The sequence below is a fragment of the Amborella trichopoda genome, chromosome 3, assembly GCF_054954075.1.
Source record: "Amborella trichopoda isolate Santa Cruz 75 chromosome 3, AtrichopodaSantaCruz75HAP2 v2.0, whole genome shotgun sequence".
NCBI lineage: Eukaryota > Viridiplantae > Streptophyta > Magnoliopsida > Amborellales > Amborellaceae > Amborella > Amborella trichopoda.
Window position 1 is genome coordinate 25,257,472 of NC_142338.1, and position 15,114 is coordinate 25,272,585.

The 15,114-nt window shown below is 35.4% G+C and overlaps 2 protein-coding genes across 29 annotated transcripts in view; one reads left to right on the plus strand and one right to left on the minus strand.

Moving 5' to 3' along the window:
- The window catches only part of LOC18437299 (uncharacterized), a 122,302-nt gene that overhangs the window by 2,889 nt on the left and 104,299 nt on the right, over nucleotides 1–15,114 (minus strand). For 11 of the 28 annotated variants that reach the window (XM_020669112.2, XM_088860366.1, XM_088860365.1 and 8 more), the window contains 3 exons: nucleotides 7,867–7,944; nucleotides 5,783–5,849; nucleotides 5,110–5,209 (listed from right to left, as the gene is read on the minus strand). In XM_020669112.2, coding sequence (XP_020524771.1) covers nucleotides 5,110–5,209; nucleotides 5,783–5,849; nucleotides 7,867–7,944 — 245 coding nt within the window. Of the gene's footprint in view, nucleotides 1–5,109; nucleotides 5,210–5,782; nucleotides 5,850–7,866; nucleotides 7,945–8,109; nucleotides 8,196–15,114 lie in introns of all 28 variants that reach the window. The other 17 variants (XM_088860364.1, XM_088860363.1, XM_020669111.2 and 14 more) reach the window with 5 other exon arrangements.
- Nucleotides 12,744–14,210, plus strand: LOC148782818 (uncharacterized). The gene is made up of 2 exons (XM_088862293.1): nucleotides 12,744–13,281; nucleotides 14,017–14,210. Exons 1-2 carry the CDS (start codon nucleotides 12,744–12,746, stop codon nucleotides 14,208–14,210), a joined length of 732 nt encoding a protein of 243 aa, XP_088718419.1.

Genomic DNA, 15,114 nt, shown 5'->3' on the forward strand with positions numbered 1-15,114 from the left:
CAGCATTTTTGAAAAGTGCCTAGTCGTAGCCTACGTGGCTTATCCTAAGGGGCTTTCGCTAGGTGCTCACCTAGGCGGTGTTAAAGGCGCCTAGGAGTTGGCTTGACCTGCACCAAAAAATAGTATTATTTGCAATTATTAATTTATTAGTAAACCAAAAAATAGTATTAATTCATAATTATTAATTTATTAGTAAACAAAAAATAGTATTAATTCAGTTTAGTAATATATGGAAGAATTAGACTTTTATGCCACTAGTAGTTTTGCATGTAACAGAAATTATTAATTTATTGGTAAACCAAAAAATAATATTAATTCATAATTATTAATTTATCGAAAATTATTTTTGCATGTGATAGTAAATATAATTTATTGGTAAACCAAAAAAATAGTATTAATTCGTAATTATTAATGTATTGAATTTTTTTTTTGCATGTAGCAATAATTATTAATTTATTGGTAAACCAAAAAATAGTATCAATTCGTACTTATTAATTTATCGAAAATGCTTTTTGCACGTGATAACAATTATTAATTTTATTGGTAAATCAAAAAATAATATTAATTAATTTATTGGTAAACTAAAAAACAGTAGTTTTAATTACTATGTGGAAGGATTATACTTTTTAGGTCACTTGTCGTTTTGCATGTAACAATAATTATTAATTTATTGATAAACAAAAAAATAATATTAATTCATAATTATTAATTTATAGAAAATGCATTTTGCATGTGATAGTCATCATTAATTTATTGGTAAACAAAAAAAATATATTAATTTGTAATTATTATTATATAGTATATACAATAGAATGGGGGGAGGTGTGGGGGATCCAACGTTTTTAAAAAAGACAACACAAACTGCCTTTGGATTTGGGCACCCACCTAGGCGGCTGCCTTAGCGGCTAGGAGGCCCATAGCCCAAACCCCCTAGGTGACGCCTATGCCTTTTTGAACATTGATAGGGACTTCTGACTTTACTGACGGTAGGGCCCTTGATAGAGTAGAATGGCAAATCAAGACTCGTGCAGCTGACTCCAAATAATTGGAAAAAGGCTCTGATGATAATGATGATGATGATGATGATGATGTAGGAAGAATTCCAAGCATTGTAACCATGATAAGTGAATTTGTTTCTCGCTCTCACTTGACTATGTTCCTTCCATCCTCGACGACACCCACATCCAAAGGTATTGGAGACATTTAACACATCATGTCCTCATTACTTATCGTTTTTTTGAAACATGCAATAAGAAACATGAAAATTGATTTTTGATTATGTTTGAGATGCAAGGGATGCAGCTCAATAAAGGTTAGTGTGGGAGTTTGGGACATAACAGAAGCAACAAAAGTTTGTACTCTTTTACCTAACCTGTGCAATTGATTGGACAACGACTTCATCATATTCAAGAAATCATTAACAAAATGAAGAATCACCTCAAACTTGGTGTAACGCCAATCGGAGTTCAACAATATGTGCACTCAATACTTGGGAATATGAGGAACAAATAACAATCTCAGTTCTTTGCAGTGCCATTATCAGAGAATTGAAGCAAGAATTCTTGAGGTAAAGTGGTGGTAATCCAAAGACCAAGGTTTGATCCAAATAGTTCCAAGTAGTGGATGCAGGATTGGGAGCACAATAAGTTTCTGATACCCCCTTCATTATCTATTTTTTGGTTAGAAATATACTCTAGAGGTATTGGATCAGTCCCATCAAGGTGTCCCATGAAATTTTGACATTTGACTGCAAATAAAGGAAGTTATTTTGTGTTTCCACATAAGAAAACGTGGAATTGAGTTTAGTAATATGAAGGAGAATGGGGGGGGGGGGGGTTGGGGGAGAAGATCCAATCATTCTTTTTTTGGGGGGCTCAAAGCTCCTTTTTTTGGAGAGAAAGATCTCCACCGTTTTTCCTTTATAGAGGAGGAATTTCACATAGCTCTTTTTTTATTGGGGAAGAAATAGATAGAGAGAGAAGAGTGGGTTTTATGAGAGGAAATTTCAACTACGTTTTTTGTTTTAGAAAAAAATAGATAGAGAGAGATAATAGCTTTGGTTTTGGCTATGGTTTCTGGTTAGGGTTCTCTTTCTCAAATTTTCCCTTTTTTACTAAGGAAAAGATCCCCTTTAAAATTATTATTTCAAATAACTGCCCGGTCTATAAGAAGCCACGACTCTCCCCTTCCCGCCCCCCCCCACACACACACACACATACACAAAACAAACAACCTCCTCCTCTTTACTTAAACGAAAAAGACTCTCAACCCTCTTTACCTTTTCTATTGTTTAAGTTATTGCATTTACCCTTCTTTTTTCTACTAACCTTATCATATAAATGAAGTTTGTGATGCATCTTTTAGCTTACTTGTGAGGTTCACCAAATGTGTGTGTGTGTGTGTGTGTGTGTGAGAGAGAGAGAGAGAGAGAGAGAGAGAGAGAGAAAGAAAGAGAGAGATAAGCATTCAAGGAAGGCTGCTAGAGAGAGAAAGGACGGAAGAGTTACATGGATGAGGAACAGAGAGTAACAGTAACAGAAGACTGATTAATTAAGAAAAAAGAGAAGGGTAAATTTTATAATTTGGACAATGAAAAAGGTAAGGAAGAGGTTATTGTCCTTTATCTAAGGAGGAGGTTAATGTCCTTTATCGTTTAACTTGGGGGCTCCATGGCCTTTTTATAAAACTGGGGGTATTTGGGGTTATAATTTTAGAGCGGGGTATATGTCGTTTTTGCCCCTTCATTTTTTTCCCTCTTGATGCAAGTGAAGAACCACCCCCACTTTTGATATAAATTATTGGGTTTAGAATACAAATGATATATGAGATATGGAATGGAGATGCACGCGAGATAGAGATTAAAAGAGATGCACATGAGGGAGATACAAGGGTTTAGTGAGAGAAAAAAAGTATAGAGATGTGGGGTGGATCTGAGAAAAGAAAGAAACAGAGATTAAATTTCAGTGTCAATTTGGATATACCCAAATTTGACAGTTTTCTGGATGACAATCCAATAAAATTTTCTCACGAGTTTAAAGGAATTTGGATATTGTTTGTGTGTTTTATACCAATGAAAAACAAGCTTACTTCATGCCAAAATTTGCCTTAAAAACAATTCTACCTGTACTTGAATTTTTTTCCCCTTTACTTATTGGGCCTCTCTCTCAAACAAACCCTTCATTTCTCAAAGGCCCCCCAACCAACATCTCTCTCTCTCTCTCTCTCTCTCTCTTGCACACACACACGCACACAAACACACATCAAAATAGACATGACTTACCTAACTGAAGCACAGTACTTCAGGATAGGGTTGACAGTCTTGATTTGCCCAGCTGAAGCTCGTAATTTCATTCTCAAAGGCAAGATTAACATAGGTGGACCACTCTAAATTGTTTTATCTTCAAAGAGAGAAAGGAGATAGCTAGCGTCTAGATTTTTGAGAGGGTATAAAGCTCGCTCTCTAGTTTCCAAAAGAGAAAATGGCAGAGCTTAACTTATTTTTCTCTCTTCCTATACAACAAAACAATACTTATTTTAGACAGCAAGAATTTAAACTTCAACACGAAATTTGTTTTTGTAAAAGGAAATTTTAAATCATCATTTTAAAATTCAACAGGAAAAAAAAACCTTTATTCTTTTTGTTAAAAAGAACTTTAAATCAAGAACTTAAACCAAGCATTCAAACTGGCCTTTGGATAGAAAAGAAGGTATTGAGATTTGGGCTCTCCTTTTATTTTATTCTATTTTGGATTGAGAGCGAAAATTAAGATTTGAGAGATAAAAGGATGGAAGCAGATTTTAGAGAAGAGTGGAAACGAAATCAATCTTAGAATGGAGTAATGCAAGAAATAAAGAGAAATGGTTTTGTGATGCATTTACTAGGAGAAGGAATGGATCAACCTTGAGATTTGGATCCTCTACTCTGATATGATGTGAAAATGTAACACAATATAAAAGAAAAGGAAGGAGAGTGAGTAATTGGAGATATGTGTCTGTGTGTGTGTAGGGGTATACTCTTATACCGCAAATGTACCTAGTACAACAGTAAACAACAAATATTATAACGGTCTATGTACAATACACAAAATATTATTTCATTGCTAATATCAAAACACATACGTGCAACCAGATTTTAACTGGTGACATGAGGATTTTCAGTCCTCTATTCTACCAGCTGAGCTATCTGACCATAACCTATGCCTTGCATCCTTTTTATTAGAGCACCTAAAACTATGTAAATGGAAGTCACTGAACAAATATTACAAAATCTTACCTGGTTCTGGAATTGATGTTGTATTTTACCCTTTGTTTTCTTTGTTTTGTAAGGCCAACATGTTGTGATTGATCCAATTATTTAAATTTCTTGTCCATGTATGCACCAAATCATATTTATCACAATCATAACACTTGGTTTGTCTTCAGGAGTCTTCTAAATCATCCCCTTGACCATATGTGGATCTTTTAAAAACTTGGGCATGCAAAGATGCTACTCTCCCCTTTTATAATTTGCCAAATTCCGAGCCTCATGAATATTTTAAAACATTAAGATTCTTTATTTGGAAAGATTTCAACAACTATCTTAAACAGTTGTACTATCACTTCTAGATAAAATGAGAAGACAAATAAGAGTAGTGGTGTATACTTATTTTGCAATTTTAGTAAGGAGTAAACTGATCTCGATTATCTGACACCTAAATTCAGATAGCCACGCCTTACGCCCTTCTTGTAATACATACACAGATTTATTAAATCAGCAAACAACATTTGACTGACCTCATAAAACCTCGTGTCCCATGAGAACAAACATGTACACTTGTTCGTATAAATCTACATGTAGGAAGGCAAACATGGGATGGAACCAATATAAAAAGACAGTTTTTTTGACCGCCTTAATATACAAATGTGCAAAGCTTTCTTGATAGTTGAAACCTTATTCACGAGAGTTCTGATCATCATGCAAAATTGAACTCATGCAAAATCCGAATTTTCCAGACTATGGCCTGATAATGTAAGAAGTACTCAGGATGACCACATAATAATGCACAATACAGATAACCTCATGAATGTAATCAGAATTAAACCAGGAATGGACTGAAGAACATTTAATACCTCTTTATTTTGAATATGGTACGGCAGCTTCTTTTGTGATAATGTTGATGTCAATAACAAAATGGCAATAAAAGCTTTTGCTTTAAACAATGAGGTCATTCTGCAGTAAGAGAGAGGAATATGAAAGCAGGGTGAGAGTGGGTAATAAAACTTATCACTGTTGGAATGATGAATAATGTTTCCGTATTGAAAGAAACTTCCACTCAAGAGGAGTGATGGTTCAAGAGTTTGTGAACATTGGTTCCATAAACTGATATATTGGCCTGGGCCTTGGCTCATCACAATAGGTGACATTGACTGACATTAAGACAAAATGGGGCATATGATCAAGAATTTTGTTTTTTAAAATATACCAACAACTATAAGAAAACAAAAAGCTAACATACAAGCTTTCAAATTTCAAGAAAAGCCAGATATACTATCTCTTATTTTCAAAACTAACATACGTATTTCCAAATCCCTGATATTCTTAAAAAATGTAATTTAACGAATCACCAATGTGTTATTTAATTTTAGAAAGAATGAACGGCTAAAAACCATTAAGTTTTCCCATTTCATACGCATTATAATAGCAATTACCTCTATATATTGGCTCTGGAGCCTGCCTAATAAATGGTCTGTCATAATACATTTTGAACCTCGTAGAAGCATAATCTAGTAAAAAGGTTCTTACCCTGCTAGAGAATTAACAAGAGCTAGCATTTTCTTTAACATGAAACCAATCCCTAGCTCCGGACTTCCTACAGATCAATGATAACAATCATTAAAACACATCAGCATAGTTACCTGAATGAGTAGTAAACATTAACTATTTGGATAATCGCTTTATTACAACTTATTAAAGGATCTTTAGGTACCTTATGCCGTTCAGATCGACTACAATAATACTTTGTAAATAAAACTACAGCTTCAACTTTAATTAAGATTGCTTTTTCTATAAGCACATCATCGAAAGGTGACAGTAAGCTAAAGACAACTTCAGATTTGGTCTTGCAGGACTATTATTATTTGTAGCTTTTGTGTACTTTAATTTTGTTAATTAGAAAAATGAAGTACAAACTCCTAATATCTTTGGCTACTGAATGCACAACGGCCAGCATTCCATGATAATATATAGGTTCAAAGCATTGAATAATGAGGAAGAAAACTACGGTTAGATATGCCTACTACATGTTGAAAATAAGGATAAGGAATTCAAATAGATCACATAAATAGAAAGTACATAAATAAAATCAAGATTTTAAAAAAAAAATACTGAACAAGAAAAACAACAAGAAGCTCACTGTGAAAGCATGGACATAGAAGTGAAAATACACAACAGAAGTATAAGAAACATTTGTGGTGTCGAGAAGGATATAGACTATTGGTACACAATGTTTAAAATATAAATGGTGTGGGAAGTCAGGAAAGGTAACTAACACTGAATAAGAATTTGGTCCAAGTACAGGTGAGAGCACAACACACCCTTGGTCTAACACAGTGTTTAGGAACTTGCCTCAACCAAGGGACTCGGCCATTGACCGAGAAGCAAGTTACTCGGCCGAGTCTTGTACAAGGCCAAACGTCCAAGATATATTCAAAAATAAAAAGAAAAATTGAAAAAAAAAGAAAGGTAGTAAAAGTAAAATAAAATCAAAAGAAACCTTAAAAAGTTGAAAAAAGCTTAAAACATTATAGAAAAATGGATTAAAAAATAGATTTATAGTTGGAGACATTCTAGATCCAAAAAAAAGGAAGACATAGAAATTGGGATTATGGCACAAAACTCTCCCCAATCCTTGCCAAAAACATCCAATCATATACAAAAATTTATTGAACAATCCTAAATTTTTCACAATTTTCTGGAATTTTTTTTTTTTTTTGAAATTCTTTCATGTACCCAGAATTGTACACACAACTCGGGGTGACTTGGCTGATGCCTATAGGGCAAGGCCGAGTCGGTTGATTCTGAGTGGACTTGGGTGAGTCCTGTAACACTGGTCTAACATGTACACACATGTAATTAAACAATGCTCGGCAAGACAGGTAATTATCTATTTGCACATGGTCGGAGTTAAATTTTAGTGGGATATTTAATTGAACGGCCAGAAAACAATGAATTACTGTGTCAGAGTGTGCAATTGAATAATAAACCTAGAAACCAGATTGAATAAATGAAATCACATAATGAACCATCAAACAAAGAACTAGCAGATTTGATTGACATGACAACAAATTATGGATTGATGTAAAGAAAAATGACAAAAGACATTTATGTAAAGAAAAATGACAAACGAAATTCATTTATTGACATGACAACAAATTTATTGATTGATGGAGAGAGAAATGATACTTAAAAGAAACTGTCGGATGTGAAATGAAATGAACGGAACCTAAACATGTAGGAATGCATTTCAAGGCAAATAAATAATCAACAGTGAGTGAACTTGTTAGATATTTATTGTAAGATAGGCTAGGCAAATTTTTGCAATTGAAAATATTTGGACAGAACATACTTACATTCACTAATTATATCACCTTTCTTAGCCATGAAGTAATACTACCTCACATTACTGAAAATGACATGGCAGTAGTGCTGGTGGCCCTACTGCCATTGGTGAACAACAGTACCAGCTCTCATTTTCCAAAATTGAAATCACCATGACAAGATGCATATATTCAAGAGAAAATAAAAAAGAATAAATACAAAAAAGCAGGCACATTAAAAAATGTCAATAAAAATGGCCTAAAGAGAAATTTTAGATAGGTTGGGATGACCTGGAACCATTACAAGTAAACTGCAGAGCTTTTGTAAGTATGACAGAATCTGATCTTCATCAAATGGAAGCGAGGAACCTGCAAAATCATTTTAAAAAACAAAAACAAAAAAACTGTCTCATTTATAGTTTCAACTACAACAACGACCATAAATAAATTGAAACAAAGTTTGCGATAATGAAAAACATCATATTGTATTTAACTGTGTAGGGTTTTATACATGCGCCAAGTACAGAAGCTTACAGGAAGAAAATGACCCTTACAAGAGAAAGGGAACGCAAGTATATCTTGATGGAATATGTTTGAGATACTGTACATAAATATGATATCTGACAAGACAAAAACTGCATATCATTTTCTGATTACCAAGAAAAAAGAGAAATAAAATTTAGCTCAAAGAAATCAAACATGACATGTTAAACGTCTATGCAAGTCAAATAAACACACAAACTTGGTTATGACCAGAACCACAAGAAGTAAAAATCCACTAAAAATAGTTGTAGTGGGATATGGGGTTTGTGGCCTTTAGAGGCCGTGAGAGCATGCAAAAGTAATAAATATTGTGAATTATGCGCTTCAGCGGGAGTGTATGCTGTTTGACTGATCAAGAGTAGGGCGTTCTACATAGCTCAGATCATATCCAAAACTCTCTCCGCAGAGCATAGGCATTACCTCTGAGGATCATCCCTTGTTGAGGTCGTAAAGATGCTCAGGGATGATGTTTGCAGGCCAAAAAGCCATCGGGATTCCTACGTGCGATTGTGGGCCGGTGAGAGTAAGGGCCAAATCTTCAACAAACATCTGCACGACATGTACATATGCAGTCGCATTCTAGGAAGCAACCCAACAGAGGGATATATGTACATGTGCATAGAGAGAGTACCCCTTGCACTATAATAATATATGTATATGACTTGTTCTTAAGGGGAACTTGCAATCCACATACTAGAACCGTGGTTCAACTATTTATAGGCTAGCTTTGACAAGCCACTCATGAGACACAGTGAATGATTATAGGTTGTGGATCCCGTTGGATTGGTTCGAGAAGATAGTTATAGATCACAAATCCTAGCAGAGGTGAAGTGCCTGACAGTCACTTTTCTTGACTCATTGGTACCAGTTCAATTCTAGAGTTATCTCTAAGTTTTTTTTAAGATGTTCAAGAACAACATAAATATCGTTTCAATTTTCTTTATGCTCCTGTGATATTTTCAGAATTCTTAAAATTTTATAAAAATTTTCAGAATTCATAAAAATTACTTTATGTATAAAAACCCTAACAAGGAAAATATTTGAAAATTTTAAAATTGGTAGGAGCAGTGTCAACCTTGAACAACACCAATTAGGAGGGGTGATTTGGTTCGAGTGGATTGCAAGTTTCTCTCTCACCTCATAGATTACTTGGGAATCCTATGATCAAGCTGAATTTGAATTGAGATGGGTATACCTTAAGGACACTGAGGCTTATAAAAGTGGGGTCCTCCCCTCATTCCCAGCATCTAAGTTCAGACCTGCTTCTGTCCTCCACATCTATCAAGGGTAGGCATTCCCCACCTAGACACGGCCTTAAGAAGGTGGTTTGACCACCCAGGCTAACCCAAGAAAGTGGAAAGAGGTGCCTTTGTGACGTGACACAAGTTAAAAAGGGTTGAAAAGAAACCCAATAGTAGTCCATGCTCTCAGCCCCAGTTTTGTTAGAGGGTATTGCCAAAGCTGCTTCCCAATTCAGGGAATTCAGCAGGACCAAAGGATTAGAGTGTGCCATTGGTACCGTAATGGGGTTTTGGGGTGTGCTAAGCCCAAAAGGGGTGATCCTAGGCAAAGGTCAATAAGTCATCGTACTTTTGTTTATTAGTTTTATTTTAGTTCATGATTCATATTTGTTAGATCCTAATTGTATTAGGAGTACAATGTTACTTAGGATTTCTACTTGGGCTAGGATTCCTGCTTGAAATAGGATTCCTATTTGCTTCAGAGTTTATATTATAATTTTGTATTCAATTTATGAATGAAGTTTATTTTTGCAGTAAGAGTTAAAGATTTTAGATTTCAATAGGTTTATTTTCTATTTTTGCATTGTATTATGGTAATAGTAAGCCTAAATTCTTTTTATTAATAAAGAAAACAAAATTTTTTTTGAACTTATACTATGGAATTCTACATTGCCCCACCTCCCCCTCTCTCTCTCTCTCTCTCTCTCGTGTGCGTGTGTAAGAGAGAGGGAGAGAATAAATAGGAGTGTGACTTTAACTATCTCATAACCCTTACTTTTCCCTCAAAATTTTCTAAAATCTTTCTATAACTTTCTTTCTCGACACTCATCCCAAATATCCTTTACTAAAAAATCTCTTTAATTTGACATCAAAATTAATGATAAAGTTGCTAAAAAAATAACAACAATCTCTCCTTAAAAATCTCTTTTATGTTTTATTCAAATTCTGATTTACAAAACAAGAAATATTTGTCAAAAATACCCATAAGAGATAAAGTATTTAATATTTTGCGCAATTGCAATGATTCCAACTCAAGACCATGTGTTTTTTTTTATGAGTATTTCGAAATTAAATCAACACACATATGGCAAAGTCTTAAATTGTTCATCTCATATGGCAATTTGTACATTTTCCATAAAATAATCGATTCATCATCATCATCATCAGAGCCTTTTCCCAACTATGTGGTTGGCTACATGAATCCTATTTCGCCATTCTATTCTATCAAGGGACATACACTCAGCGAGACTGTAAATCCCGATATCTTTTCTCATTACTTCCAACCATATCCTTTTGGGTCTACCCCTTAGCGATTTTGAGCCTTCCACTTGAACTAACTCGTGCCTCCTAACAGGTGTCGCAATGGGTCTGCCCTGCACATTCCTACTTAAGTCTACTTTCTCTCATCTTATAACCTATTGGAGCCACACCTAAATTCTCCTGAATGTATTCATCTAGAATTCAATCCCTTCTTCTCTTGCCACTCATCCATCTCAACGTCCTCATCTCAGCTACACTCATCCAATGGACATGTTATTTCATGACTGCCAAACATTTTGCCCCATAAAGCAAAGCAAGTCTCATAACTGGTATATAGAACTTCCCCTTTAGCTTCAGTAATATGTGACGATCACATAATCCGGTTGCACTTCGTCACTTTGCATGCCGAACTCTAATTCTATGTGCGACATCTTCCTGAATCTCTCCATTTTCTTAGATCCATAGACCAAAGATATCTAAAGTGCGCTCCTTTTAGTATTTCTTAACCATCAATCTTAACTACTTCCTCATCTCTACTCCTATTATTACTAAAATTGCATTCCATATATTCTTAGTCCGGCTAATATTAAAATCTTTAGATTTTAGAGCATCCTTCAAAAGATCTAAGTTTGTGTTGACGTCGCTTTGGGTCTCAACAATCAAAACTGTCGTCCGCGAACCACATACACCATAGTACCTCATCTTGTACATGACTGGTTAAGTCGTCCATAACTGAGATAAAGAGGTATGAGCTCAACGCTGACCCCTAATGTAGACTTATTGTCACTGAAAACTCACTCGTCTCTCCACTAGTTTTTCGCACACTAGTTATCTCAGCAAGTTGATATAGTATCTAGAAACTCTTTTCTTTTCCAACACCTAACAAACTAAATCTCGAGGTACTCTATCAAAAGCTTTCTCTAGATCAATAACGACCATGTAGAGGTCTTTTTCCTTCACCCTAAACTTCTTAGTCAGTTGCCAATGTAGGAAAATAGCCTCAATTGTTGACCTCCTTGACAGAAAAACAAATTGGTTTTTTGACAATGTTCTAAAAAACGGCCAGCCCGACGCTTAGGCGGCCTGAACAGAAAAATTGCATGCCTCGACCCAGGCGGCCCTACACAAGCGGTTGTACTTGGGCGGGCACCCAACACCCAGTTTTGGGTGGGCGCCCAGGGCTGTAAGGCAGTTTTTTATTTTTAAATTCACCCAAAAGGGCAAAGGAGGTCATTTCGACCCCCAAGTTTGTATAAATGTTATGGGGTTTATTTTTTAACCCCCAAAGTGAAAAAAAAAGAAACCCTCAATGTCCAAACTTATTTATGAGAATCTAAAGTAATTTCTGATAATCGAAGGTATTTTTTGTGGATTGAAAAAATTTTCAATGCTCATTGAAATTATTTTTAGGGTGCTATTGGTGGCATTAGAAGACTTTTGAGTTGATTCGTAGCTCAATTGAGGTAACCAACATCGAAGATCAGAAATTGGGCAAAAAAGGTCAGTCTGTAATCTTTATTTGAGTTTTATTTTTCCAATTTGAGATGTCTTCTGCAGGGTCTAGTAAGGGTGGAGATCCGAGATGGAAATATTGTGATAACCCTAATAAGAATGACAAGAATAAAATTATGTGCAATTTCTGTGGACATGTTTCTAATGCCGACATAAATAAATTTAAGAAACATCTTGCCGGTATTAGAAGTGATGTTGCCCCATGTAAGAAAGTCCCAGATCTTGTCAAGAAAGAAATTTGTGAATACATGAAGGTGAAAGAGTAAAAAAATTGCAAAAAAAGGATATAGCAGAATTTAAGTTAGGGGTCCATGTTTTTGATGATAATGTTGACACTGAAGAAGAGGATGAAGAGGGTAGCCATTGTTGGTAATCAGAACTCTAAGAACAAGAGGGCTTTTGGGTCTAAGAAGCCTCACCTACAAATAGTTTTTTTACACCTAGCCTTGAGAAAGTAATTAAGAAAGGCAAGGGAGGAAAAGGGCAAAAACAAGTGACAATTGAAAATATATTTAAGAGGGAAGATAAAAGCAAGGAGATTCCATATTTGCTCGGTGGTTTTACCAAGCGGGCATTTCTTTTGGTACTGCTCGCTTGAATAGCTTCCATACAATGTTGGAAGCATTAGGGAAATTTGGGTCAGGTTTGAAAGTTCCAACTCCTTATGAGATTGAAGAGCCACTACTGAAAAAAGAAGTCGAGTATACTAACGAATATCGCAAGACCCATAAAGAGAGATGGGCTAAATTTGGGGTTTCTTTAATAAAGGATATGTGGAGTGATAGGAGGAGGAGTAACACGAATTTGTTAGTAAATTGTCCCACGAGTACAACTTTTTTGTGCTCAATTGATGTTTCCAATGATATTCATGACACGCATTATATATTTTCTTTCATTGATAAGGGCATTGAGGAAGTTGGGGAGGAATTTGTAATTCAAGTGGTCACAGATAATGCTGCTCCCAATCTAGCTGCAGGTCATTTGCTTCGACAAAAGAGGCCTCGCATATTTTGGACCCCTTGCGTTGCACATTGCAAAGATCTTATGCTTGAGGTCATTGGTGAATTGCCTATTATTAAAGGAATTCTATTTAAGGCTAAGGAGATTACAAACTTCATATACAGTCACATACTTACCCTTAGCATAATGAGCAAGTTTACAAAAAAAAGAGAGCTAGTGAGGCCAGGGGTCACTAGATTTGCCACCGCCTACCTTATTCTATAGAGCATGTGTAAGAGGAGGATCGCATTAAGGTCTATGTTTGCTTCAGAGGATTGGAGTAGGTGTAAGTGGTCTAGAGATGCCAAGGGAAAGAAGGCAAGGGATATTGTTCCTTCGAAATATTTTTAGTGTGGGGTGAAGCGCACGATATTAGTATTTATTCCCTTGGTGAAGGTCTTGCGCTTGGTTGATGCTGATAAGCCCCCCATGGGCTTTTATATATGATGCAATGGAAAGGGCTAAGAATGAGATTGCAGAGAATTTGGGCAATGATGCAGCCAAGTATGCCCTAATTTGGGAGATTATAGATGACAAATGGGATAGGCAGCTCCATAGACCATTGCATACAGCGGGGTACTACTTGAACCCCAAATTCTTTTATGCATATGCGGATATTGAGTCAAAAGGAATAATTATGGAAGGTTTTAATGAGTGCCTTGAGAAATTAGTTTCCGATCCACATATCCAAGATAAGATATCAACTGAAGAGTAAATTTCGTACAAGTGTTCTTTGATGTCATTTGAGAAAGATATGGCATTAAGACAGAAAAAGAACGAAGAACCAGGTAATATACTTTTGACTTTTGTTTTATAAATTATAATTTTCTTTCAAGTTTCAACTTTCAAGTTCTGATAATGTTAAATACCTGAATTAATTATAAAGGTTGCCCACATATTGCAGACCAATGGTGGAGACAATATGAGAGTAGCGCTCCAAACCTCCAGAAGATGGCTATACGGATCTTGAGTTTGACAACTACCTCTTCTTATTGTGAGCACAATTGGAGTTCGTTTGAGATGATATTTTACTATTTTACAATTTTATATGCTTTTCTTGTTTATAAGTTCATTTTGTAATATAGATTCATAGAAGGTAAGAAGATCATAGACTCATAGTAGTTACTTGTGCATTTTTTCTTATAGGTGCATACCAAGAGAAAAAATAGGCTTGAGCAAAAGAAGCTCAATGATTTGGGTTTTGTTAGATAGAATCAAAGGCTCAAGGAGAAGAACAACCAGCCAAAGAAGGATCCTATCTCTTCAAAAGACATGAGAGAATGCTTTAAATTAGCTAGTTAGTGACCCTGGTACTGAGGAGGTCTTCCCAAGGGAGGGCTTGACATGGGAAATGGTCGAGGAGGCTTCGGGGCAAGCTTCTGATCTTAGGAGGGCCACTCGAGCAACTTCTTTTGGTGGTACTTCACGTAGGGAGATAGAGGAAGAGGAGGCAGATTCAGAAAAATCTCTAGAAGAAGAAGAATATGTTGAAGAGGGTGATGATTCTGATGACGACGGCCTGAATTCTGATGCAGATGAAAGCAATGAAGATGATGATTCTGATTCTTATTGATGTCTTCTCTCTTCTTTTGTAGCAACTTCATTGCACCGTCTTGGTTTGAGCTTTAGACATTTGGACTATTTTTATTTTGTTATGTGGTATTTTCTTTGCCTTTTAGGACTATTTTGTTGTGTTGTTTACTGGTTTTTTATAGTTTTGGATGTCAGTTTGTTGAAGACTTGGAGAGTTGGAAACTTGGATGTTATTATGGTTTATTTTATGGATATGGAATATGGAGAATATGAGAGTTGGAGACCTTACAATAGCCTATTAGACTTCTAAATGTTTTGTGTGGTTTGAAATTTTGAATAAGTTTATTCTCAACCCGAGATATGTTATATGTTTTTATATAAAAACGTATGTTGTAAATTACAAAATTTGACACAAATATATGCATATATGTGCATTTGGATAGCAAATATA

Coding starts and splice junctions, on each gene's coding strand:
- LOC148782818 (XM_088862293.1), top strand. CDS start 12,744: ATGTTGGAAGCATTAGGGAAATTTGGGTCAGGTTTGAAAGTTCCAACT. Junction 13,282..14,016: donor ACTTACCCTTAGCATAATGA/GCAAGTTTACAA, acceptor TTAATTATAAAG/GTTGCCCACATATTGCAGAC.